At 38.2% G+C, this 27,819-nt stretch overlaps 1 protein-coding gene across 27 annotated transcripts; it reads right to left on the minus strand.

Moving 5' to 3' along the window:
• Window positions 1-2,188: 2,188 nt before the first annotated feature.
• STARD3NL (STARD3 N-terminal like) lies at window positions 2,189-27,335 on the minus strand. Of its 27 annotated transcripts, none has more exons than XR_003254491.1 (10): window positions 27,246-27,335; window positions 26,588-26,736; window positions 16,138-16,434; window positions 12,835-12,912; window positions 10,670-10,747; window positions 8,891-8,944; window positions 8,551-8,793; window positions 8,205-8,270; window positions 7,261-7,345; window positions 5,701-6,238 (listed from the first exon to the last, which is right to left on the minus strand). XR_003254491.1 is itself a non-coding variant. In XM_026071692.1 (9 exons), exons 3-9 carry the CDS (start codon window positions 16,360-16,362, stop codon window positions 2,206-2,208), a joined length of 705 nt encoding a protein of 234 aa, XP_025927477.1. In that variant the 5' UTR covers window positions 16,363-16,434; window positions 26,588-26,736; window positions 27,246-27,335; the 3' UTR covers window positions 2,189-2,205. The 27 variants fall into 27 exon arrangements, 22 of the variants coding, with proteins under 22 accessions (XP_025927477.1, XP_025927486.1, XP_025927509.1 ...); XR_003254492.1 differs by having other exon boundaries at window positions 5,706-5,793; XM_026071692.1 differs by lacking the exons at window positions 7,261-7,345; window positions 8,205-8,270 and adding an exon at window positions 2,189-2,258 and having other exon boundaries at window positions 5,695-5,793; window positions 8,676-8,793.
• Window positions 27,336-27,819: the final 484 nt, after the last annotated feature.

Raw genomic sequence — 27,819 nt, forward strand, 5'->3', positions numbered from 1 at the left:
ATAAAAACTGCTGAAGAATTAAAAAAGGTCTCAGAGGTATAGTCTTAGAATATTTAAAGAGACAGCTAGAACAAGTAGGGTTCCCAKAATAACATAGGCTTTGATCCAACATTTTTTCAAAATCACGATTTACTGCAGTAGCCGATTAACAAACATTTGCTCAGCTATATTCAGACAGCTRAAAACAATTCAGTTTTCAGCAGCTATGCTGCTTTGATATGACTGACAAGATTGACTTCAGTAAGAGATACTCCAGTCTCTTATAGTAAGGAGAAAGGGGAAACACAACAGGAAGATACTWGCCACTGAGTTCTGTAAAGCTGAAAACACCATTGAAGAGTTGAAGGAAAACACATGCCAGAAAACTTCCAATGCAAAGAGTGACATCTCACATTTGCTGTTTTCTGTATTAGTGAAAATATTACAGAAAGCCAGTTTCCAGCAATACTTAACTACTGCACTTAAATCAGGGAACACAGGGCTACAGGAAATAGTGAAAGGATGTGAGTAGTTCTGTTGTCAACAAGACTTACATTTTCCCTTTACGATAAAGGGACACTTGTATTTGCAAAGGCTCATTTATTCCACTCTCCTCCTTAAACCTCCACCACCAGCACAGGAGAGGTCACCAAGTTACTGCAGAAGAAGCTCTTTGTATCTTTTTGATACTGCAAACACAACAGGCAAAGAAATGACAGGGCACTAGCACTAAGACGGCATTCCTACAGGCAGCCGCAAACTAACATAACATCTTGCACAAAATCTAGGCAAATTAAAAACAATTCACGATCCCCCTTTCCCAGCCAGAAATAAAGGAGYGGTGCAAGCTGATCTGCAGCTGAACTAACAGAGTATCACAACACATTGCCCAGGTTTTAACAACATTTTTATTTTAGAAAGTGAACATATCCATTAAAAAAAGAAAATGTATGGAGTTAAAAAAAGTAAACATAAGACTAATGACAAATTTATAACAACATAAAATAATTTCACCTAGTGAGTCCCAATAATCATTAAATATACTTCTGCCATAGAGAAGCTTTACTTCATTATATTAATAGTCTTTGGATTAGGTACACAAGACAACACTTTCCAGTAATTACCTAGTCATTAGAAGATCAACTTCAAGAATCACTGAATACATCATGGACAAATAGTTTCATACCACCTGTGAGGCAACCTAATATACATATGTGGATAAGGTACATGTTGCTGAGGTATTACAGTACATTGGAACTGTTCCCTTTGCTTTCTAATGAACATATTCTACTGTTAGCAGCTCCACCAGCAAGTCAACCACAGACTCTGTTGTGGACCACAGCTTCTGAATCCCAACAACTTTCCTTGGAAATTTTCTTTCTGTAACAGATTACGCAAGTCAGGGTGAATGAAGAGCGTGAGGCAAGGCAACAGATACTGGTAACAGGGAAGATGAAAAGAAAAGTGCATCCACTCTTCCACAGGAGCAATACAACATTTTAAATCAGAAACTCCTGCTTCAAGAAGATTCATTCCTCCCTAGCTTCAAATACCATAACCACCTGTGGTGAAGGCGAAGGCATGGGGCAAGATAATTCCAAAAGAAAATAATTACTGGAATAAGGAAATTAGCTGACATTTATAACAAAAAAGGCAGCCCCAAAATGCTAAGGCACACAGCTAGAATGTAACCTTTCTGTGACATTGCACAGGAAGAGGAGGAGGGGAAATATCAGAGTGGTTTTGTCCATGCAGTCTTCCAGATGGGTAAATTTGTCCTAGACCTCAGCTAAAAGAAATGCTCTCCTTAGTACTCCTGTGTTCCCAGCTCCAGAGAAATTTCTCCTTCCCCTTCCAGAAAGGAAGTTTTTAYACTTCTCATCCCTCACTGTCCTTCCAGCATGGCCAGTGAAGAAATGCTGGAGGTGTTTCACCCTGAGACCACAGCCTTTGCACTGGACTCCCCAAGAGCTACCTCAGACTCCTGCTCAGCTCCCACCAGCCTCTTGCCYGGGTTAGCCAGCATTCAAGGGCCGAGGAGCACAACTACAGGCTCTCAACAGCCAAATACCTGCCTGGCGGGATTTCCTGCTTCAGTTTCAAAGATGTTAAACTCCCGAGAATTATCTCACCATCCAAATTATTTGGGAAGAAGCTAAAAAGAAAAAATACTTTTACAGAAATGCAGGTTCTGTGCAAAGGTAATTACCTGCTTTCTCTCATTTGCTATACAACTGGTTTTTCACTGTCCTGTTTTTCTTCAGATTCTTCATCTGATCCTAAATAGGAAGGAAGGAATGTTATTAGCTAGTTTAAAGAAAAGAATTAAAAAAGACCAGCACTGATATTGGTTTAATCAAAAGGCACTTCAAAGCAAGCATTTCCCTTAAAAACACTTCCTTTTTCTTTTCAAGTACTTATCTGGTTGTCAGACTTGCCACCCTGAAGGCTTGTTATAGTTATCAAAACCAAGCAACAGCCCTAGGATCCTTCCTGAAATACTTGGCCTGCCAATGGATTCACCTAAGAGGTGCTTCAAGCCTTCATTACCACACACTCAGGACAAACTGCACACTTGTTCACTGGCAAGCAGGGTTTCTCCCTTGCTCTAGCCTGCACTTTGGAAGACACATGGTGATGACATTCGCAAAGCGGTAAGAAAGGCTGCTCTATGAAGTTAATCATTGCTGTTAACYAGCTCCCTGGCAAGAGGTCTTCTCTCAACCTCTCAACCACACATCCAGCATCTCCCTCTGCCTCACCATTACCGCTTGTTGTCATCTTCTCCTCTTCTTGTCCTCTTCTTGTCCTCAGMTCTCTGTTTTCACAGTCAAAGGGCTGCAAGGCCCACCGTAAAAAGCTGAGCTGGTCCCAGGGCTGGCCACAATTTGATACTAGGCAAATTTGGGTGAGCACCACTGACCTGCACTTCTGGAGTCCCACTCCAAGCCACACATCTACCTGTCCACAACTGAGGTGGCAGTGAGCACTGTCTGGGACTACCGATAAAATTCCCAGCCTCAGACCGTGTATTTTTATATACTTGTCTTGGGCAGCTTTGCCACAGGAAAATAAATGAGAAGAAGGAATAGTCTTTGATACAATGCCTGGGAAACTTTAGTTTTCTGCCACCAGTTGAAAGCTGAATTACAGACCCATATTCCTCCTCACAAAGAAACACAAAAAGAAAGACAAAGGGACTAAGTCTGAGCAGTTTGGGAAACAGAAAATCTAAGTCCTTTCATTTTCCTGGAATAGCATAACTGCTTTTCATATTGAGGCTGATATTCTTTAATAACTGTAGAAATTAACTGTTTCAAGGCTAATTTTGCACCTGACACTACTACAATGGCTATGCTGCAACCAAACCTTATATTGAAGATGAAAGTTCAACACACATAAACCAGTGGAGCAAAAAAGGTTATGTCCTTGTATATGTTTGTCTTCAAGAGAAAYATTAAGACATAAATATATTGCAAATTCCAATAGCACCTTTTTTCCAATGCCACCTCCTGAAAGTTAGTATTTGTTTTTAGACATGTCACCATGTCAGTAGAGRTATTTATTTAGCCTGCACGAGCACGAGGAACAGTTTATCTCTAAAAATTTTTCCTATCAATACATAAGATGAATTGACTAAAAGTTGCTGTCTTACAACATGGTTTTATCTTATCTGAACACGTACAGAATTTTGAAGTAAATATTTTTAATTGTGAGCTATTTCTATTGTACATCTCCGCCAGTTTTCAGAACAGTTCAGTRTTTCAGTTCAAATATTTGTATTTGACAGTTTTCCCACTTCTCATACCCATAAAGGGTGTTTAAACCAACATAATTCACTTGGCATTTGGGGCAGATGAACAGAAGGCACATGAGCTGTTACTGAGGCCCAAGTGACCAGTGGCAACTCATTAAGGTCAAAGCAATGGCAGTCATATGCTTGTAGTCATCACTTGCAATCTGAGGCAGAGCAGCTGACTGCACATGCACCATTAAGCCAGACAAACTGCCAATGAAAACATGTTAGCTCAACTCATACTTCCTCTCACACTGTATATTTYACTGTCAAAAAAGTCAGGCTGAATCCAGCATAATCCTTTGACCAGTATTCCTCAAGATCTACTGACAGGCAAAATAGATCAGTGAGCATATATGTTCAGTTTGAATCATTATTTTTTTTAATCTACATTACACCCAGAGATCGTGGCTGCTGCATAAGGTTTTAGCAATTTCCATGTGGGAAAGATGGTAGCTTTATCTGGAAGCACAGAAATGTTCCCTGACTTATAATGTGCTGGTACAGCACAGCATTATATTCGACATTGTCTTAATCCTAGATGGAGCTGCAGGCCATCTATTATGCAAAGACAATCAGGAACTATATATAAAGGCAGCCTTCAAGCTGTCAAAGGTATCACCAACAGTTATATTTTTATAATGCAAGATGGCAAAGACAGCTGTAAGCATTTAGCWGATATTAAGATTTTAATTCTCGTACATGATAAAGCACAACTTTAGAAGAGACACTTACATTTTAGTATAAAGAGACTGACATGGGATTTTGGGGTTCACATTGGGTCCTCAAATAAGTCAAACTGAAATCCACTCAACTCATGAAGAAATTACCTATTTTSTCAAAATACCTACAAACAAATTCTTAAATCTTGTGGTATTTCCATTTATTTTTGGGCTTACTCACCTCTTACCTCAACTGGAATGAAGTGCACTATATACAGATTTAAGGCATAACTAAWACTTGTCCTCAAAAAATTTAACATATGCATGGCTAACTTTTTTTTTTTTTTTTAAATAGAGAGAAGGGTATTTTTGTTGTTATGAGAAAGGAAAAGAGCCTTGGATTGAAATTTCAATTTGTTTTAAACCAGTTTTCTTTCAGGTTCACTGACTGTCCCACAATATGGCATAGTTCCAAGCTTAGGCTGGAATAAATAGTGGCAGTTCTGCATAAATAGCATTGCTAGCAGGATAGAGGGAGCAGAAACAAACAATAACCACCCCTTTCAGTAGCAGTACCAATTTTTGTCAGACTATCTGCATCTTAAAGCCAGTAGTATACTAAAATTCGACAGAACTGACTTTATCCTTTGAAAAGTCTAAACTGCTTAACTAGAAGTTTTCCCCTAAAAATGGAAAGGGGCTCAGACATGATTGTGTAAAACTGATGCAGTGTATTTGGGTTCTCTTTATGTTAGATTATTTATAGCAGTGTAAGATTATTTATGGCAATGTATAAATTATTTTCAAAGTTTTAAAATGCTGTGTAGGTTGTTTTCTGTATTACTCTTGAGAGAACTTAACTGGAAATGGATGAAACAGATCTAAAGCAATCAAGTTCATGCATTTAACAGGTTATTTGCCTGCCACCTGGACTCTGGTAACTGATCAGGTTATCTTAATCTGACCTGGCTGTGAATTAAAGAACCACTGATGATGGCTTAATCCAGCACATTTTATATCACTTCTGGGGAATGTGAGAAGGCCCACTAAGCGTATTGTGATTCAGTTGATAGGTTGTAAATTAACTAAATTTTATAAAAGAATCCCTCATTTTAGGATTGTACAGTACATTTCTCATTTCAAAAGAAAAATACACTTTTTCTCCCTTTACACCCCCCCCTTAATACTCTAAAGGGGGAAAATATGCAGAAGTTTAATGCCAACAAGAAAGAGTATTCACTATGCAAACATAACTACCTGCTACAGATTCAGGAGGAGAATAGAACTGCCCATCAGAAAGAACTCCTGGGTGAAGAAGAGCTGCTCGCTCAGAGGCATCCTGTGCTATCAACAATCCTAAAAGAAAAAGAAAAAAACAAAACAGGCTATTATCCATAGTATTTTAAAGAAAAAAGTCACAGTAAAGATTAATGTATTGTATTAGCATTCCTAACAAGTTACTGCTATTAAAAACAGCTCAGAAAAAACAAATCATTAATCTAACATTAAGACTTCCATATAGTTTCAGTAAGCTAAAGAGAGACACTTCAGCCAAACAGAAGTACTGTATACATGAGTGAAAGAATCCTTCCTCCCACTATACGAAATTCCATGGGTAGGATGCCATATGCAAATTYATTAATATAACCAGAACTCTGAAACATATTTTTAATGCTAGATGAGCTGCCACATGTAATCAAATAAATGTATTTTCTCACTTTGGCTCCTTATTAGGAGGCAAAGTAAACTCCCCATTAATAGCTTGCTTTCACTTAATCTGTCTCAACAGGCTCAGTTTCATCTAAAAAAAAAAAAATCAAGAAAATGCAATGAGTTAAGAGAGGTATTCTGATGGGTATAATAGAGGAAAGGGAAAAACAAGGGGAACTGGGGGAGAAGGGAACTCATCTCACCCTTATTGCCATCAACAGCTCTCCCGGTAACTAGCAGGGTAAAGATGGCATTTTAGGTCAATATAAGACTATCAAACTTCCATCCTTTATTCTCTGCCACATGAAGATTGACAGGGAAAAGAAATCTTGATGTTTTACTGAATCAGGAGAGCTACCTGAGGTAGCTAGCAGTTATAAAAACCTAAACTCTTTCCAACTCAAACCATTTCCACATACTAATTTATCGTATTAATCAGTTATGTAAGGTAACAGCCAGAAGAAACCAAATATCAGTGGCAAGAAAGCACAYGGAAATACTACAGTTAAGTAAAAATCACTAGGCATGAAAATTGGATGATACAATCAAATGTATCAATCAAATGTATAACCCTCAATAATTAAGCAATACTGTAAAAATAAGCACTACATGTATGAATGACCTTCTYCTCTGTGACCTGCTCAGTGTCCAAAGGAGACTTCTATATGTTACTTATATTTCCACTCTGTCCAAAAGAGGAAGGTTAGTCTCTATATGAGTCACAAAATATTAAAAGGCACATATTGGGTGGGAAAGATGGAGAGATGGAAAGAAAAAACAAACAAACAAAAAAAACCAGAGGACTTATCCCCTTCTTCTCAAGGATCAGAATCTGCCTAAGTTCCGTTCAAATACATCCACATCATTTTACTAAGGATTTCATCCTTTATTTAGTTGAACTGTTCACAGAAGCTCAAAAGGAAGCATTCAGAGCTGGAAAGCTTTTTCACTGGAAAGACAGTTTTGTTTTAAGTTAATTTTTTAAGAATCAAAATTCTCCAAGTTATGAACATCATTGCATTAGCTAGAAAAGCTAGGAAATTGGTTTTTAACACAACAGTAAGATGGAAGAGTCACATTTCCACTCCTACTAAAGAGATGAGAGAAACGTACCTGGTCAAAAGCAAGAATTATTATGAGCTGTCTTCCCCGTCTGCCTCAAACTAATTTAAGACCAAGCAAGGCACCATAGAAGCACCTGTGTATAAGAAGTACCACACAATACAGTCCAAACATGCCTATTTTTTGTCTCATTTAATTGCTTAAAAACTGCATTTTTCAGGGAAACCCTGCCTTCTTTTTGGAACATAGAGTTCAAATATAAAGCACATAGTTATAACTTTAGACTGTATTTCTAAATAAATGCTATCTCTCTCAAGCTTAGTGATATTTTCTTTTTTTAATTCCTATTAAGTCCCACATGGATTTACCAATAATATCTGAATAATATCTGAATTTATGAATATTATTTTTATCAATTACTTGATGTGTATGTGTCAAATCTTTTCTTAGTCTATGAATAGTATAAATTATGCAAAAGTTCCTGAACTGATTAGGTTTCTTGTCTACTGAGATGAAGTGGGATGAAGCTGCACTTCCCCACCTCCCTTAAAGGAAAAAAGAGAGGGGCTACGCTAATTTTTCCTTTCTTTAGGCAAAACCTAATGTCTTTATTAAATAAACTTTTTTCTAGGAGTGAGGGGAAAAGTGGAGGGAAGGGGACAAAGTAGAAAGACTATGCATTTCAGAGCACCAAGACCTGGAGACTTCCATTCCCATTTCAAGAATTTGTTTTTAACCTAACAGGCAAAACATTCCTCGGAACAGTTTCAGATTGTATTTCCAAAAGCGATGCACAAATAAAAGGTTCTCTATACAGTTACCCTCCAGCTGCTGAAACTAGACAGAACATCTCTAGCAGAAATCTATACTTTCTTTTCCTCACCACCCAAGTAATGTTCTCTTTCACTAAATCAATGAGTTTCCTCTATTTAGTTGAATGCATTCCTAGAGTTGGATGACCTGTTGCCTCATCTTGAAGAGGCTGAAATTCATACTTGCTCTGGTCTCATTCTGTGCATGAAGCAGACTCTCCACAATACTTCTTCATGTTCCCTTTCCACCTCAAAAGAAGAGTTAGTGACACAGAGTTAGTTATTGTGTCTCTTCTTCCTAGAAGAGGAGCCAGTAACTTCTTCTGYATATTACCCACAAAATAAAATTTTACAAGCCCAAACCAGTTAAATTTTCATGCCTTAACCATACAAAATCAGATATGCTCCTGAGTGCTTGACAAATTACTGATCTGGCTCTTGTAACTTTTAACTTGGCCTTGCTAAATAAATTGAAACTCCACTTCTTTGAAGGCATACACATTCCCTTCAAGAAAAAGAAAAAATATACCATATGAATAATTTTTCCACAGCTCTTCAAAGTTCTTGAGTAACTGAAAGAAGCATTCTTTTGCCACGTAGTATGCAACTGAATGTAGCCAACTGCAGTGACTGAGGGGAATAACAAAAGCTTACTGTTTTCTTCTTCTGCTTCTTGTGGTAACACTTTAAAGTCCAAGAACCAAGTTTCAATCCAGGCAAGTATGAAGGATATGATGGGGAGCACATAGCCAAAAGCACCCTGTGAAAACAGCTTGAAGGAAACAAAACCATGCATTACAGAAATTATCTTCAAGAATCCTGCTTCTTCAAGAAGCAAAAACAAACAAGCATTTGATTAGAATATATACCTGTGAAATAATTACTTTTGCTAATAAAAAGGCACTGGTCACTGCTGTTGTAAACTGAAAGAGACAGGGTAAGAACAGTTAAGACTAATAACTGGATTTACTTTCTTAATTCTGCAATTATGTATCAGTTGCAGCTTTAAAAATATTTACCAACAACAGCAAGATCATAGATTAACAAAACTTATCAAGTACAGTTAAGTTAGTAAAATAACCTCCTGAATATGGACATCTCAAAATGCTTATTTTCATTCGGCAGACAGACAGTTTAGATGCTATGCAAATACTGAGTTGTATAAATTGTGATCTTACTGTATAATGAAGATGCAATATTTTATTCACCAACTCCCCTAAAAACRATATCTATTTGAGAAAAAGCAAATAGCTACTATTCCAAATGCTTTTTGATACTATTCACATCAAAGCAATCATTTCAAACAAGAAAGCATCTTTGCATGAGAAAATCTGAATTAATATTGTAATTCACCCTCTCATGTTGTGAAAAATACCTAATTTTTGTTAAAGACTTAATATTCCTATTTCCTATTTGAAAAAGGGGAAGTGAGATAAAAAAACAGACCTTGTGTGTGTAGAAAAAGGCAGTGGACAAGTAGTGTGCACTTAAGCAAAGCTTCTAACTATATTAGTGCATTTGGGTCTAGCACTTTAAATAATAACAAAATATAACAAGCTTCTGGTAAGTGTAATGGGATTTTAAGCTTAGTGGCTTCTGCACAACCTTCAGTGAAGCTTTATATATCTATTGCTTACCAACACGATGGGTCAACCCTCACCAACTCATAACCAAACTGCATCAAGTTGGAGGATGTCATTGGAAGAAATACTCTAAAGCTACACAACTATGAGTAAGGCGTTTTGAGATGCATGCACTTTGAAATAAAAATCCCATCACAATCRGAGTAGCAATTACTATTACGTATATGCTTGTGTGCCATGCTAATAACTTCAAAAATCATGACAGGCAATCTCAGACTACTAAACAGATTGCATGCTACTCAGCTGAAGAAAGTTATACATGGACATATTCTACATGCACCTACCATAATGTAAGGAAAAAACCTCTAAGRTTTACAGTATACTGAGCCAGCAATATGCATTTCATATTACAAGCTGCAGTATTAACTTTTAGGCAAACACACAGATGAAAGCATGAGTTTGTCATTAAGCAGTTTTGCATTCTTTCTCATCCACATAGCACAGCTGCATTAAAGATATTTGTTCCAACCCACTGAAAGAAATATCATTGGCTATAGTTCTAAAGAACTTCCTTTCTAAGGGATGCATAATCCACATTTTGCCTCAGAACAAGAAGCAATACAAGCTCAATGGCTGGTATCCAAAACTCTCTAAAAAGTTAAGAATTTGGGAGTTAACACAGAACTGTGTATCTGGTACAATAATGACAATTCCTCTTCTTTTTGGAATACAGTTCATTATTTCCAGTGCATGTATATTTCAAACTTCAATTAAGAAGTCAGAGGTAACAAGGGGTTAGGCATACATACTGGGTTCAAATTAAGCCTTCGATTTGTATTAACATAACACTTAGTAAGGATCACACCCACCGTGCTATTAATTTTTGTCTTTAAGCTGAAAATCTTCCAGAACAGAAGTTTTTAATCTGTTACTACTTACTGTACAGTGAATTTATATATATAGCATCAAGATGATTCTTAACATACAAACGTTAAGAGGCATCTAAAATTTGTCTAAGTTTGACCCATTCTAGTTAAAACTCCATTATGCTTGGCTGCTACTCACAGCTATTGCCCACCAATGGCGCAGTCTGCACATTGCATATGCAAGTATTAACACCTTAAATCGAAAGACTGCCAGTAGCTATAGAGAAAGGAAAAAAATATTTGTTGGTTAATTCAGAACACAGAAGAACCACAAGATTCTCAGCTCACTGAAAATACTAGCTGCTTATAAAACAACTTAAAACAGGACAAACCAAGTTCTGCTATTAAAAAACAAATTTGAAAGTAGATTTGCTTATGAAGATAGAAATAGCATATCATTTCCCATTTTTAAAGCACACAGTTGATGGCATCACTGACATGCTTACATGGCATCAAATATGCAAGCATGTGCAATTCCACAAATGTAAGTTAGAAATGTAAGAAGACTTCATAAAGTATGTTTATGATCATTTTATCAAACTGGAATCTAAGCAGTTCAATCTAGACAGAGTTAATCCAGAAAATACCTTAAGTGTCACTGTACATCTCACTAATCTTTCTAGTGTGCTACTGTACAAGAATACCATTATAAATTGTCAAGACTTCAAAAATGCATGGGAGAATTAAAAAAAAATTTTCTACTCATTAAAYTGAAAGTATTTACTGAAATCTCAACATTGCAAATATCATTTATTCTTTATGGAGATGCCTGCAGTTGTTTTATTTTCTTACAGCCCTACTTTTTCACAGGTAAGCAAGTACTTAAGCATAGCTAAGAAGCAAGCCGTTCCAAACATTCTCCAGTGAAAGAAGGTGAACTACAGGATTTGTTCTAGGCCAGAGAATGAGTTAATAGCAACAGCCAGATCAGATTTCTGGATCAGGGAGCCTCGCCCTCTGTTTCTCTGTTTATTCCTCGATTTTAGACCGCCTCTAACATTTTTTAAAATATATGCTCACGATCTATAAAACGTAAAACAAACACTGGAAACTGGAGAGCACTGTGTTTTGGAAGGGGGGGGGGGGCAAAATGAAAGAAATGGCCAGAGGCACAATGAACCCATTTAATATTATGCAAATATCTACGTTTTGAACATTTGTACCAGAAACAGAAGAATTCTGCAAATGATTTGTGAGCTTACATGGGATTTAGATGACCTAGTCCCTTCCCATGGAATAAAGGTATATTACTTGACATTAGATGTTTTTAACCCTTGGTTCAACTACAGGCAAAATAATTGCCAGTGCATCCAAATTAACAAAAAACACTTTTTGCTTCTGCAGTTATATATGTCATGGAGAAACTGCCAGCAAAATAATGGGAGATAAAGAGAGAAGCAGCATAGTTTGCTAGCTTATAAATCTTTCGTATCCAGTGCCTCATTCTATTTGACACAGTAAATGGTCCAATGCAGAGGAAAGGACAGATTTTTATACCAGTTTCAAAGAGATATTCTCAATATAGATATTAGTATAAAATGATTTATATTAAAACAACTCATCTCTGCAGGGCAAACAAGACCTAGTAGAATTAATGCTCACGCAAAAAGATGGGGCCCTTTATAAGATCTKCAGATAAAGAAACAAGTTTTGCTTGGAGATCAATAACTCAGTGGTTCATACATTGCAAAATGCACTGCAACCACAGAGCTACAGCCTAGCTGAAAGACAGAAAAGTTTCCTAAAGCAGCAGAGCTCCTTTCATGTCCCTAAGGCACTTGTGCATAGGAAAGGAGAATCATACTTGTCATCTGATTTTAGTGCAACATTAAAAATCTGTTTCAGTTAAAACCCAGGAATCTGGGGAAAAAAACTGACCTATACAGGCAAACTGGGAACAAGTCTCTCCTCATTATGAGGGAATATTTCTGCGGAAGAATAAAAGTGTCAAGTTAAACAGAATGTTTTTACAGCTAGAGGACTACTGGTCTTTTTCTCCCCTTAATGAATTATCTCTATGTTAGATCAGTCTCTCATTCTTGACCAAGTTTTTCCATCTTTTTTCTCCCAAAGTAGAAGATCCAATTTAAGTGTGCCTAAGCTCCTCTATCAACAGGCTCCATGAGCACTTGCAGTTAAAGCAGGGCTGGGCAACCCCAAGACAGGTGAAATTTGGCACAATTCCTTCTGCTTTATCAAGAAAAGACCAACCCTTTCACAGGACTCAAACTGGGGCACATCTAGGGAAGGAGGAAAGTGGGAAGACTATATTCTTGCCTTTTTTTTTTTTTTGAGAACACTTACAAATATATCAAAATATGAAGAAGAGTAGTCATACTGCAGGACTTCTTTCTCTAAAGTAGTCTCAATGCCTCCTTTTACCTACAAAGGAACAAAGACACATAACAGCTCTAGAACAGAACTACTGAAGCAAAAATACTCACAGATTTGAAAGCCCAAATTAAAAGTTCCCCATCGATGTACAAAAACGCCATGAAATTAAGTACAGAGGACGCACATGCTAAGTATCAACATCAAAACTGTTATCCTCATTTGTCTTTCACAATTACATACAGTTTCAAAGTCAAAATATTTAGGATTATTAGTGTTAATAACCTGACCTATTCAAGTTACACTTCAGACTATCCTAAAGTAAAAGCAAACAAGCTGTTGAAGGAAAAAGAGAGGTTTAAGTCTAGGTTCTCCTATACAAATTCACCAAGAGTTTTACATCTCAGAAGGGTCAAAACAGCTAATATGCTGAACAGAAAGCCACGCAAAAAGCTAGCTTTAGTCACATACTGACAACCAAAAATACTACGGTTTTTTCTTTGATGCTTCAGCACTTGAATTCTAGCTATGTTACTGAATTCATATTCCAGCTTTTTTCCAGAAAAGCATACATGCTATTGATTCTACAGAACTGAGCAAAAAATACTGTAAAAAAAATAAAGCAGCAGCAGCAGTTTGGATCATTAGAACATTCCCCCACAAGTAACTAATATGCAAGTTTAGCTCTTTCCTTTGCTTGAGGGAATCTGAAACTACATCTTCCTTAGTCRCAAAGTTTTTTTGGTGGAACTTCTCATCACCTCTCCTGTTCAAGCTGTGCCAATAAGAAAATAATTTAGGATGTATTGGGTCAGAGAACAAGAGGAATACAGCTTAGCTGGGAGTGAAGAACCTTCCTGTTCATACCCTATTCCAAAGACTGCTTTTAACACTAAATTAGATAACTGAGATTAGATTTAGATTAGATACATGAAATATGTAATGTACTAGAAAACAACAGTAACAGAAGGCTTTAATACTGTTTGACTACCACCATCCTTCTAAAGGAAGGAAATACCAAAGCATCACAACATACACTTACCATGTCAAAGCAGTACAGTCTAAATGCTTCCATACTCTTTTCTCAATTATACCGCTGGTATTTTTGAGTTCTTTTCTGGGACTATTCACTCCAACCCCAAGTTTCTTCTGTTTCTTCAACCCTCCCTTCATTTCACCCCACCTCTGGCTAGCTGACAAAGTTATTTTTACATATTGCTTTCTCCTGTTTGCTCTGCCATTATCAGGAATCATCATCTGTTTCCAGCATAGATAAGAAAGACATACTAGACAGAATATACTAGAAGATGGAGGAAAATGGTAACTAGATTGCTCACATGTTTTGGGGAAGCATTTATTAGGAAACATAAGGAAAGATGCACACAAAGTAATGTGTAGGACACTGCTCCATGGCACTTCAGGTCTATTTAAACAAGGGTTGCCTGGTCCTTTCTTTCTCCCTGATCCCAGACATGTTGTCTCAGCCCTCTCCTAAGGGACCAAACAAAGAAAAGACAAACCAAAGAATAAGAGGACACAACACATCAGCACCAACTGATGACTGGGACCTGAGACAGTTCAGGAAATTTCTCAATATGCGGCTGCATAAGCACCCATGCTAACGCAAGGATGAACAGAGAACCATCACAGCCCTCATTTAGGGTTTGCTCAAACTGCCATGGAGATACTCCCTTAAGTGTTTAAACAAACAAAAATTATGCTTAAGCATTTTAAGCACTTTGGATAACGGATGGCCAAGGGAAAGCATATTGCTAGTATATAATGTAACTGATCTTGATTTTCATTTTCCCTATGACATTCTCAAGCTACCCACTGATTGTTGCTCCTACCAAAACAAATTTTGGTGACTCCACTCTGTAGCTTCTAATTCATAAATAAATAATAATAAATAAAGATCTAGACCTGATAGATTTATTCAAACAATATTTAGAGAAACTCTGGTGGCAGTTCTGAAGTCCCATTAGTTATTTATCAGTGAAAGGCATAACGCAGTACTATTTGACTTCCCTATGAAGAAAACTTAGCTAAACAAAAACAAAACTGATCAACCAAAAAAAATTTCAAACCATACGTCAATCTCAGCTATCATATGATATGGCAGTCATGATACCATAACTTAAAGGCAAAATCTATTTTTTCATTCTTGCTGACTTCTGACACTATAGGACATAGAGTTCATAATAATTTTTCTTTAAATAAAGTTTTTTCACAAAAAGAAAACTGCTAACTCCTGGCATCTTGATGTTCCTTAATGCTGCAACATTCAAAATAAAACTTCAGGAGTCGGTAACATTTTCTATACAGAGAATCCCAAGAGACATGCAATCAGATTCTGTTCCTCTTAGTCAAATAAGCTGTCGAGAAACTGGCCTAAAAATGCATCAGAATGCTAAGCTTCATAGGGTCAGATCAATAGCTAAAAAGCTGGTTATCTTGTAAAGGAATGCTGACCCCCCCCCCCCCAAAAAAAAGGATGTTTACTCAAGATCTTTACTATCCAAGAAAGGGATTCCTCCTATTTTTCTTCTGCGTTCTTTCTTAAACATGTTCTTCAGGCTATAGTTTAAAACCTAGCTCAAGAACTAGGATGCTACTGATCAACTAAAAACAAACAAACCATCCTACTGTTTTTTGGAAATTTCATGAGAACAAAAATAGTCTTGTTTTCCTAAATACAAATGCTARACTTAAAACAACGGTAGTAACTGTGGGAGTTTATGTTGTTGTTCAAATGCACCATGCCATAARCAATGTATGTTACACTAAGTTTGGCTTAAAGAAAACACACCACTGCAAAAGAAAAACTTTGGCCATTGTAAGTTTTTTCATGGACTAACACCTCAATGAATATCAAAGACTTTCTGAGCTGCTGAGAAGGCGGCAAACTTTAATCCTGTTAAAATTCACACCTCTTACCAAATTTAAAGAAGTTCAATAATGTTTTTTGTTTACTTGCTGCCTGAAAAGGTCACTGGATTTCCAATAGTTTCTTCAGTTAGTTAACAGACTGAGTTAGTAGATTACAGGAATGTCAAAAGATTTAATGACATGAATAAAATAAGGCACGTATCCAGTGACTAAAAGTAGGTTCAGGTAAATAGATATTATGTTCATGAAAACTAAAGAAGAAGCTACTTTAGTTTAAACAAAGATACAAATAGCACACATTTGGCATAGAGAAGAACAACTTACTAACCATTTCCAAAATGAATTATCTAATAAATAAAGTCTAACAATACTGAAAACACAACTCACATTTAACTCTATTATCCACAGCAAGGTTACGAATAAGAGATCAAACGTAACAAACAAACAGAAAGTCCTTCTGACATCTGAAATGCCTTTCTTCTCTCTTCCTTCATATGACTCAATTCTTGCCATCAGCTGCGCTGGGTTGATGGAATGGACGTCCCGCAAGGAAGGACAGGATTCCACACTGCTACTGTGAGCATTTTCTGCATCATCTGGCACCCGATTCATCCTCAGTTTGCTTAGAGTAGTCTTCTTCCTGTTTCACCATCACTAGAAGGCTGATCCATATAGGAAGAATTTCTTTAAAACAAAATAACCCCCCCCCCAAGATATTAGTCACCAAAAACTCCACTAAGGAACTTCATCTTACCATGTCAGATTTCTTTTTGCTAATCAACAACTAAGAGCATTTGGCAAGTAGATTCTGAAAAATGTTTCTAAAATAAGACATTTCTATGGTCTCTTCATCTCTCAGAAGATTTGCGAAAGAGAGAATTAATGTTCAATTAGACAGCTGGGAATGAGGGAGCACTGTCTAGATTTAGAAGGCTGCAATCTCATTTTAGTTGGATTGAGCATTGAACAGGCATAAGTAAAAGGTATGATGTTGTGCAACAAGTTACCTATGTTGATTTAAACACTGCTGATAGTAAGCTAATTTAAAAGAGGTCTTCCACATAAAGTTGCTGGAAAATGGCAGTGTTAGGTATCAGCACATCCAGCTTTGTCACCAGTGAAGAAACCAGAAGTCCATTAAAATAACTGAATACTGTAAGAGTCAATGTATTTACCCTAAAGAATGATATTTGATCTACAGATAACCACAGCTGCTATGACAGCTTATACTGCCAGACTGGTCTCTGTGCAACTCAGCAGTAAAAGGTAAAGGCAATTGCATTAAGTCTCCGTTGACTACAGGTTTTTTTTTAAATATTCTCAGGCTAAATTTCTTATAAAACTTGCACAGTTTTGTATATGATTCACTATATTAGTCCATGGGAACCTTTTCCTAATTAAAGCTTCTAGGAAGTGTTAACAGAGGAAGTCACAAAGGTTTCAAGAAAACAGACAAAATTTAGTTTTAGGCAAATACTCAGAACATAAAGCTATATTTCCTGCAATATAAATCACATCAGACAAGCTTCCRTAATGCTTGGAGCATAATTTTCTGCAAGTCAAGAACCAAAATTTCATCCCTTCCTGAGTGGACTAACTTTCAGAAATGGCAAAATAGACAAAAACCTTTCTGGTTCTTTGATTCCAAGTAACTACAGTGTTTCAAACCCAAATTGTCCAAAGATGCAGAAAGTCAAAGCACAAGGGGAACAACAGATGGGAATCTGTAAACGCAACACCAGGCAAACATGAGGATATAGGGACGTAYGGAAAAAGGAAAAGTGGGGCAGGGCGTGGCCAGGGCACACAGATCACAGCTCAGGAAAAGGCAGACAAGCCAGGCATGATCAACATTTAGTTCAGGTCACATGCAACTTTCAGGTAGTTCAAATCAGCTCTTCTTGGGCTACATTGCAAGAACAGTAACAGACCCGTACCAAGACGGAAGCCACCTTGTCAGTCAAGTTTCTGACTGAAAGGAATAAGGTATCGGAGGCAAATGAAGCTGGTATGACCATGGCATTCTGGGATCCAGCTATGAGCCGAACCAAGCTCAAGACTAATAGCAGGTTACTACCATCCTGCTCCTGTCTGGGAATCAATTCCAGACCTCTGCTGCCCTTGGCTTTCCAAAACCAACCCATAGAATACATCTTTTAGTTCTCAATCATAAATTATGGGACTGGGAAAGCTGACAGGCCCTAAAGCAGGGCTTAACCTCTTTTCAAGAGGTTTTAGCACAGTACGCATGATGAGAGAAGTTAAGAAGTGGGAACATGGGAGAGGGCAGAGGGATTGTTGTTATAGTCCACTCTCTCCTGTTTCAATATTTTTTTCAAGCASGTCTAGAACTGAGCATCTTCATTACATCTCACAGTTACTCTCATGTTTATCCACCATGTTTATCACGGTGGGAGGAGGTGTCAATTTGTGCAATGACTATTCCCAGTAAGTACAATCTCAACTCTAATATATGCTCCCTCCCTCCCCTGAGTCATATTCTTATTAATAGTACTAACTAGTATAATAAGGGAAAACTAATGGAGTTTATTAAAACTATCAGGATCAGGACTGAAATCCTTCCCTGCCCTCAAGTCTAATAAACTCCAGTAATACCTGGAGAGAACTAACCCATGGTTATCAATTTATATTTACAATTAATAACATTATTTTCACTCAAACTGATGCAAGCAGATACACATGTATCTCAGAGATACAAGATCACAACTGTATTTCTCTTTCCTATCATTATACTATCCCTGTTCTTCTATTTCATCTTCCTTGTTTTAATTTACTTTTGTTATACTTATGCTAACCGACGGATGAGCATCAACATAGATTACTACTTTTCTTTCAAAAGTAAAAAACACACACAGTAATTTAACCGAAGAGACACCAGACGTGATTAGCGGTGAAAAAAATAACTTAATCAAAGGGTTATCAACAGTTCAGCAAAATTGAAAGTAGCATGCAGAGACTATATTAGAAAAAGGAAACTATTTTGTGTTAAAATATCAGARGAACGATATTTGCATAAAGTAGTTACATAACCAGAGTAATGCTGTGTCATGATTTCTGCTGAAACCTATTGAAAAACTACAGTGTTTTACACAGTGGCATAACACTACAGTGTTTTCTATGTATGTTATGATAAAAGGACTTGTATTACTGCATACACTCCCTGTTAGTCTCTGGGAACACAATATGTGGCATAATATTTATCTTTAAGTTGCAATGCAAGACAGTTTCAGATAATTTTAGCATACATTTGTATAACATAAAACAACAATTATGTGTAAGCATAACAAGGAACATAATACCTACAGCTAAATGTTCCTAAAGTTAGCAAATTCTGAGTCAGCAGCTTTTCCAAGGAGTAAGACCCTAGGGAGCATCCAATCCAAGATCCAATGTGGGCAGTATCCATCACAGGTGATGAAGGGCCTGMCACAGATACTCCAGGATTTACTGATTCAGGACAGAAGACCACATCAGACTCGAGTCCACTAAATGTGCTCCAGAAGCAACACAAACCCCCGGCGCTCAAGAACTGACGTCTCAACYCATTTATTCCCCCACCATCATAAACTCGAACATTATTCTTTATATAGGCACAGTACACAAATTGCTTTAGCCACCACCTCAGASAGGACATAACTGTAAAGACTGTTCTAGTACACTAATATACAGAATCTAATAAGCCAAGTATATACGGTAAAAATCTGTATTCTTCTCCAGGAGTATTAGCTTAATTCTCTCAATCTGTCTTTTGACAATTCCAACATAAATCCAGATTAAGAGCCAAAAGAGGTGAACCCAACTCCTCTGAAGATGATGTAATGCTTGAAAGAAAGAAAAAAAGTCCCAAAGAGCCTGAGACTGCCTCCAAAGCTTACCCAGACACACTTCCTAGAAATGAACCAGGAAGGTTCTGCTGACAGTCTTTCTTCTTTTTAGGTAAGTCAAAGAACTCATTTTCATGAAATCAGCTTGTCACGAACATGTTACTAGTGACCTTCTGGAAGCCATTCCACTTCTCCCTTTTCTGAACAGTGTTTATATCCTCTTCAAGCTGCACTCATTCTGTCTTTAATCATGACATATCAGTGCCCCAGAAGCATTTAAAGGTCTAAAAGTAATCTGTTCTTCCCAGCAAGCGTTCCTTAGCAAACACAAGGGAATATTAAAAAAAGAAAAAAAAAAGTACACATTTTGGGAAATGTACCACCACAATTTTAAAGTTGATTCAGCTACTTGGTATTATAGTTTGATCTGTAAATTAGAGAATTTAGAAGATGGAAGCATCTCCAGATGCAGTCCCATCTTGCAAATCTGGGTATTAGCTAAGCAAGAACATACATTATAAAGCCCTTGAATTTCAATACCACTTTTCTGAAGACTGGTCGACAACCTGCTGCTCACTGACATGAACAGCATAAGCAGAATAAAAAGATAAATTCATACAAAATCTTGCTGACATGAGGTGGGCACATAATTACAGAAAATGGAGAGAATAAAAACTCGATGTTTTGTGTAATCATAGAATCACAGAACTGTTGATTGGAAGGGATCTCTGGAGGTTGTCTAGTCCAACCTCCTGCTCAAAGCAGGACCAGCACAAGACTAGGATTAACACTAGATCAACTGAGGCTGTGTTAAACTGAGACTTGAAAACCTCTGACAGTTTCTCTGGGTAACCTGTTCCAGTACTGCACTAACCTCCTACAAAAGGTGGTTTTCCTGCGGTTCAACCCAAACCTCCCAAACTGCCATTTGCAGGGTTGTCCCTTGTTATGCCACCTGCCACTACAGAAGAGAGTGTGGCTTCATCAGCCCCTGCTTTAAGACTAGAGTTTAGCCACATGTATTGGTTTTCCAGAATCCAGGTATAAAAGGAAGCCATAAAAACAACAAAAAATAGACTGACCATACCAATAATTTATCTAAAATTATTTTAAAGCTCCCATTTCAGCCTTCCCTGGACTTTCAGTGTCAAAAAACTAGCTAACACCTGTTGGGAGGTCTTATTGACATAATTCTGATATCCAATGATGCTCAAAGGCTTAAAGAATAACTTAAAGACATCTGCCCTTCATATATATAGCAGTAGCCYTTAKGGTCATGAGAAGTTGCTTAATGAGTGAAGTAGCATGTAGTTTATAACACTGCTTACTCCTCAACAAGTTAGATCACAGACATAGCATCTGAACCCTCAGATAGATGAAACATGAAAAATAACTGATGCTGTAATTTTTCAAATTSAGCCAGCTTATTTGCTTTCCTATCAACTACTTCACAGCATATTTGAGAATTTTAAGACTACTCTGCTTCCTTCCTCCACAGATTTTTTTATTCCAGTTAAAGTATGTAAAGTCCATAAAAATATTTTGATTTTACTATCTCTAGTTTTGTAATAGGAAGGTATAAATGGTTAAWCCATATCAATAGGCACACCACAATACTGGACTTGTTTATTCAAAATCAAAATCTGCTCAGTGATAGAGAACTACAAAATAGCGAAATGCAAGCTGAAAGAACAGTAGTTAACCTTTGGAAAGGAGACTAAAATAGGAAAGTTATGTCATTTCAATTGACATGTGACTTTCTAAGTATCATTCAGGTCTCATTGTATCATCAAAAGGCACAAAGAAAGAAACAAATCATTTACAGAGTTAAAACACACTGCCTTAAATCAAAATCCAGTGGGTTGGTCTAGAGAGAGGGCAAGACTTAAAACTCATGTCTGCATAGTGCATCAAGAGGCCCAGGCTTTGAACAGTGAGACTGAATGGYATAAACCAACATGAGGGTACTGATGACTACCTGAGGAACTCTTAATATGAAAAATAGTAGCACAGATACCAATTCTGGTAACTGTTCAGTACAGAGAAAGCTTTCTTCAAACAAGAAGTCTGTCTTTTGTTGTCCCTGACTTGCACAGAACTGTATTTCCTTTACATTTCACTTGTCTTTTGTGTTCCCTTCCAGCTCYGTTCTCATGAAATTCCTGCAAACTATGAAGCATGCCTTCCTGCTTTGGCTATATTATAGGGTAAGTCAGCTCCACTATGATCTCTTGCACGTTCTCTTACTCCAACAGAGATTTCATCTAGTTATACAATTATTATATGATTAGGGATATACCATAACTTACAATCTATCCTCTACACASTGAGTTCCTACTATCTATTAACTAAAAAAGCATTCCAGATACTGTTGCATTCTACAGGTGTTAGACATTTTAATAAAATTAAGACCAAAAAACTGAAACTGATGTATGACCACAAAATTCAAGAATAGAAGCACAAAATAGAGTGTATAACTTTGTTGGAATTCCCTGGATTTTCAATTAAACAATGTAGCAGTAATTACAAGTTACAAACATGCAATCCATTTAAAGACTGGAAAGCCTTCCAGTTGGAAAAGCAGGACATATTAGCATACAGAAGAGTTTGGATTCTTCTGAAAATTCAGAACTACAGTAGTTCTGCTTGACTTTGAAGTTYTTACCTATCCTTCAATTCAAAAGAATTTCTCATCCAACATGCAAGATGAATACACACAATATACTTGAGGACAGCTTGCACAGCATACAAATTATACTTATTCTTACATTTACATTGCGCATGTGGTTTCATCTCAATGAATCTTGAAGTAACATATCACCAAAATTTTGAAAAATATGCTACCAAGATGTCTAGATATCAAACAAAGCAAGAAGACCTATTAAAATTGCCTTGCACAGAAAGTGAATGCAAACACTTTTCTGTACTTGTGTGAGCAGAGAGAAAACTAAGATGAAGTCAAATATTTGCTTTTGCTAATGATTAAATACTAAGTTATTTTGTTTTGCCTTATTTCCTATTATTTCTTTCATGTGGGACTTAAGTTTTATTTTCTATGAAAAGGTTATGCAACTTAAAGTCATGCCATTTACTTGGCCAAGAACAGTGTTTGAAAGATATGCAGACAACTCATCTGTTTTCTAATTTCCCTGAGCAAGACTTTTGCTCAAATTACTATGCTCTTGTGGCAACCTAACAAAAGTAACTACAATTACACAGCTCTCACATACCTGCTATACAATATTTTTCCAAAAATACTGGAAGAAGGTGTGAGACAGTGCAGGGGATAGTTCACAGGCTAAAAGAAGAAAAAAAAAAAGGAAGAAGAAGTAGTCAAACTTTTGGGTCAGTGGGACATCTGAGGGACAGCAATATCATCCTTCCCCACCCCTGGAGAATCAGTCTTACGGATTCTGAAAGTCAAATCAAAGTGCTCCAACCTTGGACTAATTTTTCCCTGTGGCTGAAGAAGGCCTGCTAGTAAGCACTATGCTGCAGAACACCACTGTTCTTGACTATCGCTCTAATTCTTGCTCTGTAAGAGCTGAGAAAATAGCAGAGCAAACAGCTTGTAAACTTGGTATCTTCAATGTCTTATTTTTATCCCCATTACCATTTTTACCTCTGGGTTCTTTTGCTTAACAGCATGTCCCAACTTTTTTACTCTTAAAATGAGCAAGCATGGTTTTGTGCCTGCATATGAGCATGCTCAAACCAGACCTGGGAAATGGGACATGAGATATCAGTCCTTCAGATCTAAACCAAAAAGACTTTGAAAATACACTCCATGCTGGAATTCATGAAAGCCTTGAAAACATATTTGCCAGAAATCACAAAATGTCTTAAGTACAGCTTTTGTTTAATCAAGGGTGTGATTTTAAATATGCAATTATAATCTATTTTGAAAAAAATACTAAAAATTGGCATATAAAAAGGATGCATCATATTACATTCTGAAGCTGTATCTTAGAGAATGTCTTACTCAAGGCATTTAACCACTCCAAGCTACAAAACTGCAATGCATGCATTTTATCACTGTTACTGTTAAGTCCATAGAACACATAAAGAATGAGAATTTCAGTTACTGAACTGATAATATATCATTCCATTTGAGACCAATAAACTCCACTTGAAAGTATTCAATTATTTAATTAAATACTAGGTTATTAATGTTTTCTAGTCTTGCCAAAGACCTGAAACTGCATCAGGATTTTAAGCTAAACATAATCAGTTCCCCACAGATGTACAAGCGTAATGTATAGTATTTACATATATTTTATAAAAACATATACACACAGCAGTAACATGCAGCTGCTGCCTGTTATTAAAAAAATTAAGAAAATGCCACTGATTTCCTGGCAAAACAGGAAAGGAGGAAGAGTGGGCATAAAGGGGAACCGGTACGATGACAGAGAAAAGACAATTAGAAAAACCTCTGCCAAATCTTGTCTTAACTCATTTTCTTCACAGCTATTTCCTGCTCTTCTGAAGTTTACTTTGTGGCTCACCCAACTTCAGCTCATAGAAATAAAGATCGCATTGCAAAATTTACTATATTAAGCACTAAATACTAAGCAAAAAGAGCTTATAATATATTTAGTTTGCCAGAGTTAAAACAACTGTAGGCCAAATAAACCTACTTTCAGGTATCAATAACAATTATATTTTATTACATCAGCATTCCTTTAGAGTTCAAGAGTTTCATTTTATATTTAAAGAGACCAAACATCTTACTGATTCTTTGAAATATCAAGCATAATATTGGTTTACTACATAGGACACTCATGGATTTTTGTTTGTTTGTTCTTCTCCAGCTCAACAACAGGTCAAGGGAGGTTATTCTCCCCCTCTACTCAGCCCTGSTGAGGCCMCATCTGGAGTACTGCGTCCAGTTCTGGGCTCCCCAGTACAAGAGGGATGTGGCACTACTGGAGCAAGTCCAGCGAAGGGCYACAAAGATGATTAGGGGACTGGARCATCTCTCTTATGAGGAAAGRCTGAGAGAGCTGGGCCTGTTYAGCYTGGAGAAGAGAAGGCTGAGAGGAGATCTTATCAAYGTGTACAAGTATCTGAAGGGAGGGTGTCGAGAGGATGGGACCAGACTCTTTTCAGTGGTGCCGAGCGACAGGACGCGAGGAAATGGGCACAAACTGAAACACAGACACTTCCATCTGAACATGAGGAAAAACTTTTTCACTGTGAGGGTGACAGAGCACTGGAACAGGTTGCCCAGAGAGGTTGTGGAGTCTCCTTCTCTGGAGATATTCAAAACGCGCCTGSMYGCRATCCTGTGCAACGTGCTCTAGGTGACCCTGCTTGAGCAGGTGGGTTGGACTAGATRATCTCCAGAGGTCCCTTCCAACCTCAGCGATTCTGTGATTCTGTGATATGCCCARGGTTGCTAGACAGAAACTACTTGGACAAGAAAAGCTCTTGTTTTGCTAGCACTGAACTGTGAGAGTCTTCATTAAATACTTCAGTCATTTTATTCTTAAGTATTTCCTAATAGGAAACCCTCAGGACTCCATCACCTACACAGCTATTCCACAAAATGGTGGAAAAGCTTTCTCCGGGCAAACTTGGTCCCTGGAAATTCTGTAGAGCTTTTAAGAAATACATTATTTTAGAACTTGAAGCCCATTTAAAAAACACAAAACAAATTTTTGAAAGCTTTTTCACTCCATGAATGATTTTTAAGTAGATACACTTAGAGAATATTCAACAAAAACCACATCTGCAATGCTTTATACTGTCTGAGCTAAGCTGGTGGAAGTTGATAGTTAACCATGCAAAARCACAGTCTGCTATTGTCACAATCAGATTTCCATTACCACTTMACCAATCTCTTCTGTAAAGGCTCTGGCATTATCACACGTGCTGACTTAAGTCATTGAATGAAATCCATTAATCCTGCTTACAAGAAATTAGGTTTGGCCCTGTAAAATAAAGTTACTGAAACACATATTTAATATGATGATCTGATGAAGTTTAAAATGGTAAAAGTCTAAATACATTCCCTCAAGTGAATGAAGGTATAAAATAACRGTGCAGAATGCATTTCAAAAAACTCATGCATATGCACTTTTTTTGAGAATTTAGGAAAATTATAACACCTCAAGTCAAGGAAACAGCATTCTACTCCAAATGCACCAAGAACACCTAATCCATCTCAACTAAGAGTTAAATAATTCACAACTTTCAGTGTCGTTAAGAAGGTCAAATATTTCTTTCTGTGAATATCAAGTAAAGAAAACATTCATCCCAAAAAATCTAACATGCAAATAACATAGACAAATACTTTAAGGATCTGTTTCATAAGACAGACCACTGGTCCATTTTACCCTCAACACTGCCAAAACACCCTGTATCTAGCCTATTTCATACAACAAAGTTGATGAACAATATCTACTGAAAATAATTTTATCCAGGGGCTTATAAACAGAAATGAAAGACAGTCTTCTCACAATGCTGGATTGAGCAACAATCCCCCAAAACACAGACATTTTCAGAACAAAATGACAGCACTCATTATCAGCTAATGCTCAACACAATCCCATATCACACAGTAAAAGCCAGGGTGACAAACATACATTAAAAAAAAGCATCCTGTTAACGCTGTACAGAAATACTGCGATGATCTTAGTGCTCTAAGCACACTAATATGATTTTTTTAATCTTTCCTCAAGCTTACTATTAATTAYGTATTTACTTATGGCTAACTATCACAAGACTGAGAACTGACTAACAGACACCATTATAAAAACAGTATTACTGGATTAACAACATTTCTTTACAAATAGCTTTTTCATCAGCAAGTGACTTTAACTGCCAGTAAGATCAAACTGCTATAAGGTTAACCAGTCAGATCACTAGACATGCTAGTCTAGCCCTTAAGAAACATGCAAAATGCAAAACGTTACATTTCAACAGCTAATAATGCCCTCGTAATTCAGATTAGATACTAAAATCAGGAAGTCTCTCTCCATAATTACCTGAATTCAGCCTGACATGGAAATTAAACCCTAACGTAACATCTCCCTGGGACGGAAACTAGAGATCTGCACACCCTAATTGTTGGCAGGGTTATCGGTGAGACAAGACGCTGCGCTTCCACGAGAAGATGCGCTTGCTGAAGCCGCACCTCAGGAGGGAAAATAGAAACACATAAATAAATAAATAGATAGATAGATAGATAACTAAATGAAGAGATCCTCCGACTTTTGAAGCCCACAGCCAAAATGACCTTCTTCCCCCGCCTCCTCCCTCCCAGCTCCGCACAGGCGGGGCGGGGCGGCGCGGCCCGCCCCCACCCACCCCTCCGCGCCGGGAAGACGACACAGCACCGCCGTGATGCTGGGGGGGGGGTTAGCACGGACACCCGCCAAGGAGGAGCTGCCGCCCCCGAGGCCCCCCCGCCGCAACGGCGATGGGGGGGGGAAGGGGAGCGGGAGGCTGCAACGGCCGCGGCGCGCGCTCGCTCGCTCCCCGCACGTAGGCGCGGGCGCGGCCCGGCGAACCGGGCCCTCTGCGCCGCCGCCCGAGGGCCGCCCCTCCACGAAGAAACCCACTCCCTCCCCTCGGCTTTATTCCTCAYCCCCCCGCACCCGCGCTGCCGGGCAACGAGGGAGCGGCAGCGGCGGCGCCTCTTACCCCGGCCGCGCCGCTCCGGCCCGAGCGAGAGGGCCCCAACCGCGGCGAGCCTCAGCTGCAGGCCCTGGGGGCTGCCGGGGAGGGGGCGGGGCCATGGCGCGGCGGGGGGCGGGGGTATGAGGGGCGGGGTCATGACGCGCGGGGCGGGGCTACGCCCGCCGCCCCGCCCCCCCATGGCGGCGCGTGCCTGCCGTCAGGGCGGGCCGCGGCCTGTGGGGGGGCGGSGGAGAGCCGTACACACGTATTTATGTTTTATTTCAGCCTGAGGACAGCGATTAACTTGTACCCGTGAGCTGAAGCTGCGTGAATTAGGGGATTTCTCTGTCAAGTGCTCCTCAAGCGTGCAAATGCTTGGTTACGGGCGCTGGTAACAGAGATGGGGACATAAAATTAGATGTTAACGAGGCATTAAAATATCCCCAGGATCGCCTCAGTAACTTGCTGCTGCTGCTGCTTGCCCTGACCCAAGCTGTTTTCCATTTCAGCCTGGCCTTGGTGCACAGGTTTCTGTGAAGGCTCGGCGGAGGGATGTCTCAGGGCCAGACGTAAAGCTGTAAACAGCCAGCGTGTAATG

The sequence above is a fragment of the Apteryx rowi genome, unplaced genomic scaffold (genome assembly GCF_003343035.1).
Source record: "Apteryx rowi isolate R43461 unplaced genomic scaffold, aptRow1 scaffold_1083, whole genome shotgun sequence".
Classification (NCBI taxonomy): domain Eukaryota; kingdom Metazoa; phylum Chordata; class Aves; order Apterygiformes; family Apterygidae; genus Apteryx; species Apteryx rowi.

Bases quoted from the DNA above. Each gene is read 5' to 3' on its own strand.
- STARD3NL (XM_026071575.1), bottom strand. From the start codon at position 16,362: ATGAATCGGGTGCCAGATGATGCAGAAAATGCTCACAGTAGCAGTGTG. The intron at 10,748-12,834 runs GTAAGTGTTCTC...CTTTCTCTATAG, and splicing joins CTTCATATTTTGATATATTT to CTACTGGCAGTCTTTCGATT. The intron at 8,945-10,669 runs GTGAGTAGCAGC...TGTCTCTTTCAG, and splicing joins GCCATTGGTGGGCAATAGCT to TTTACAACAGCAGTGACCAG.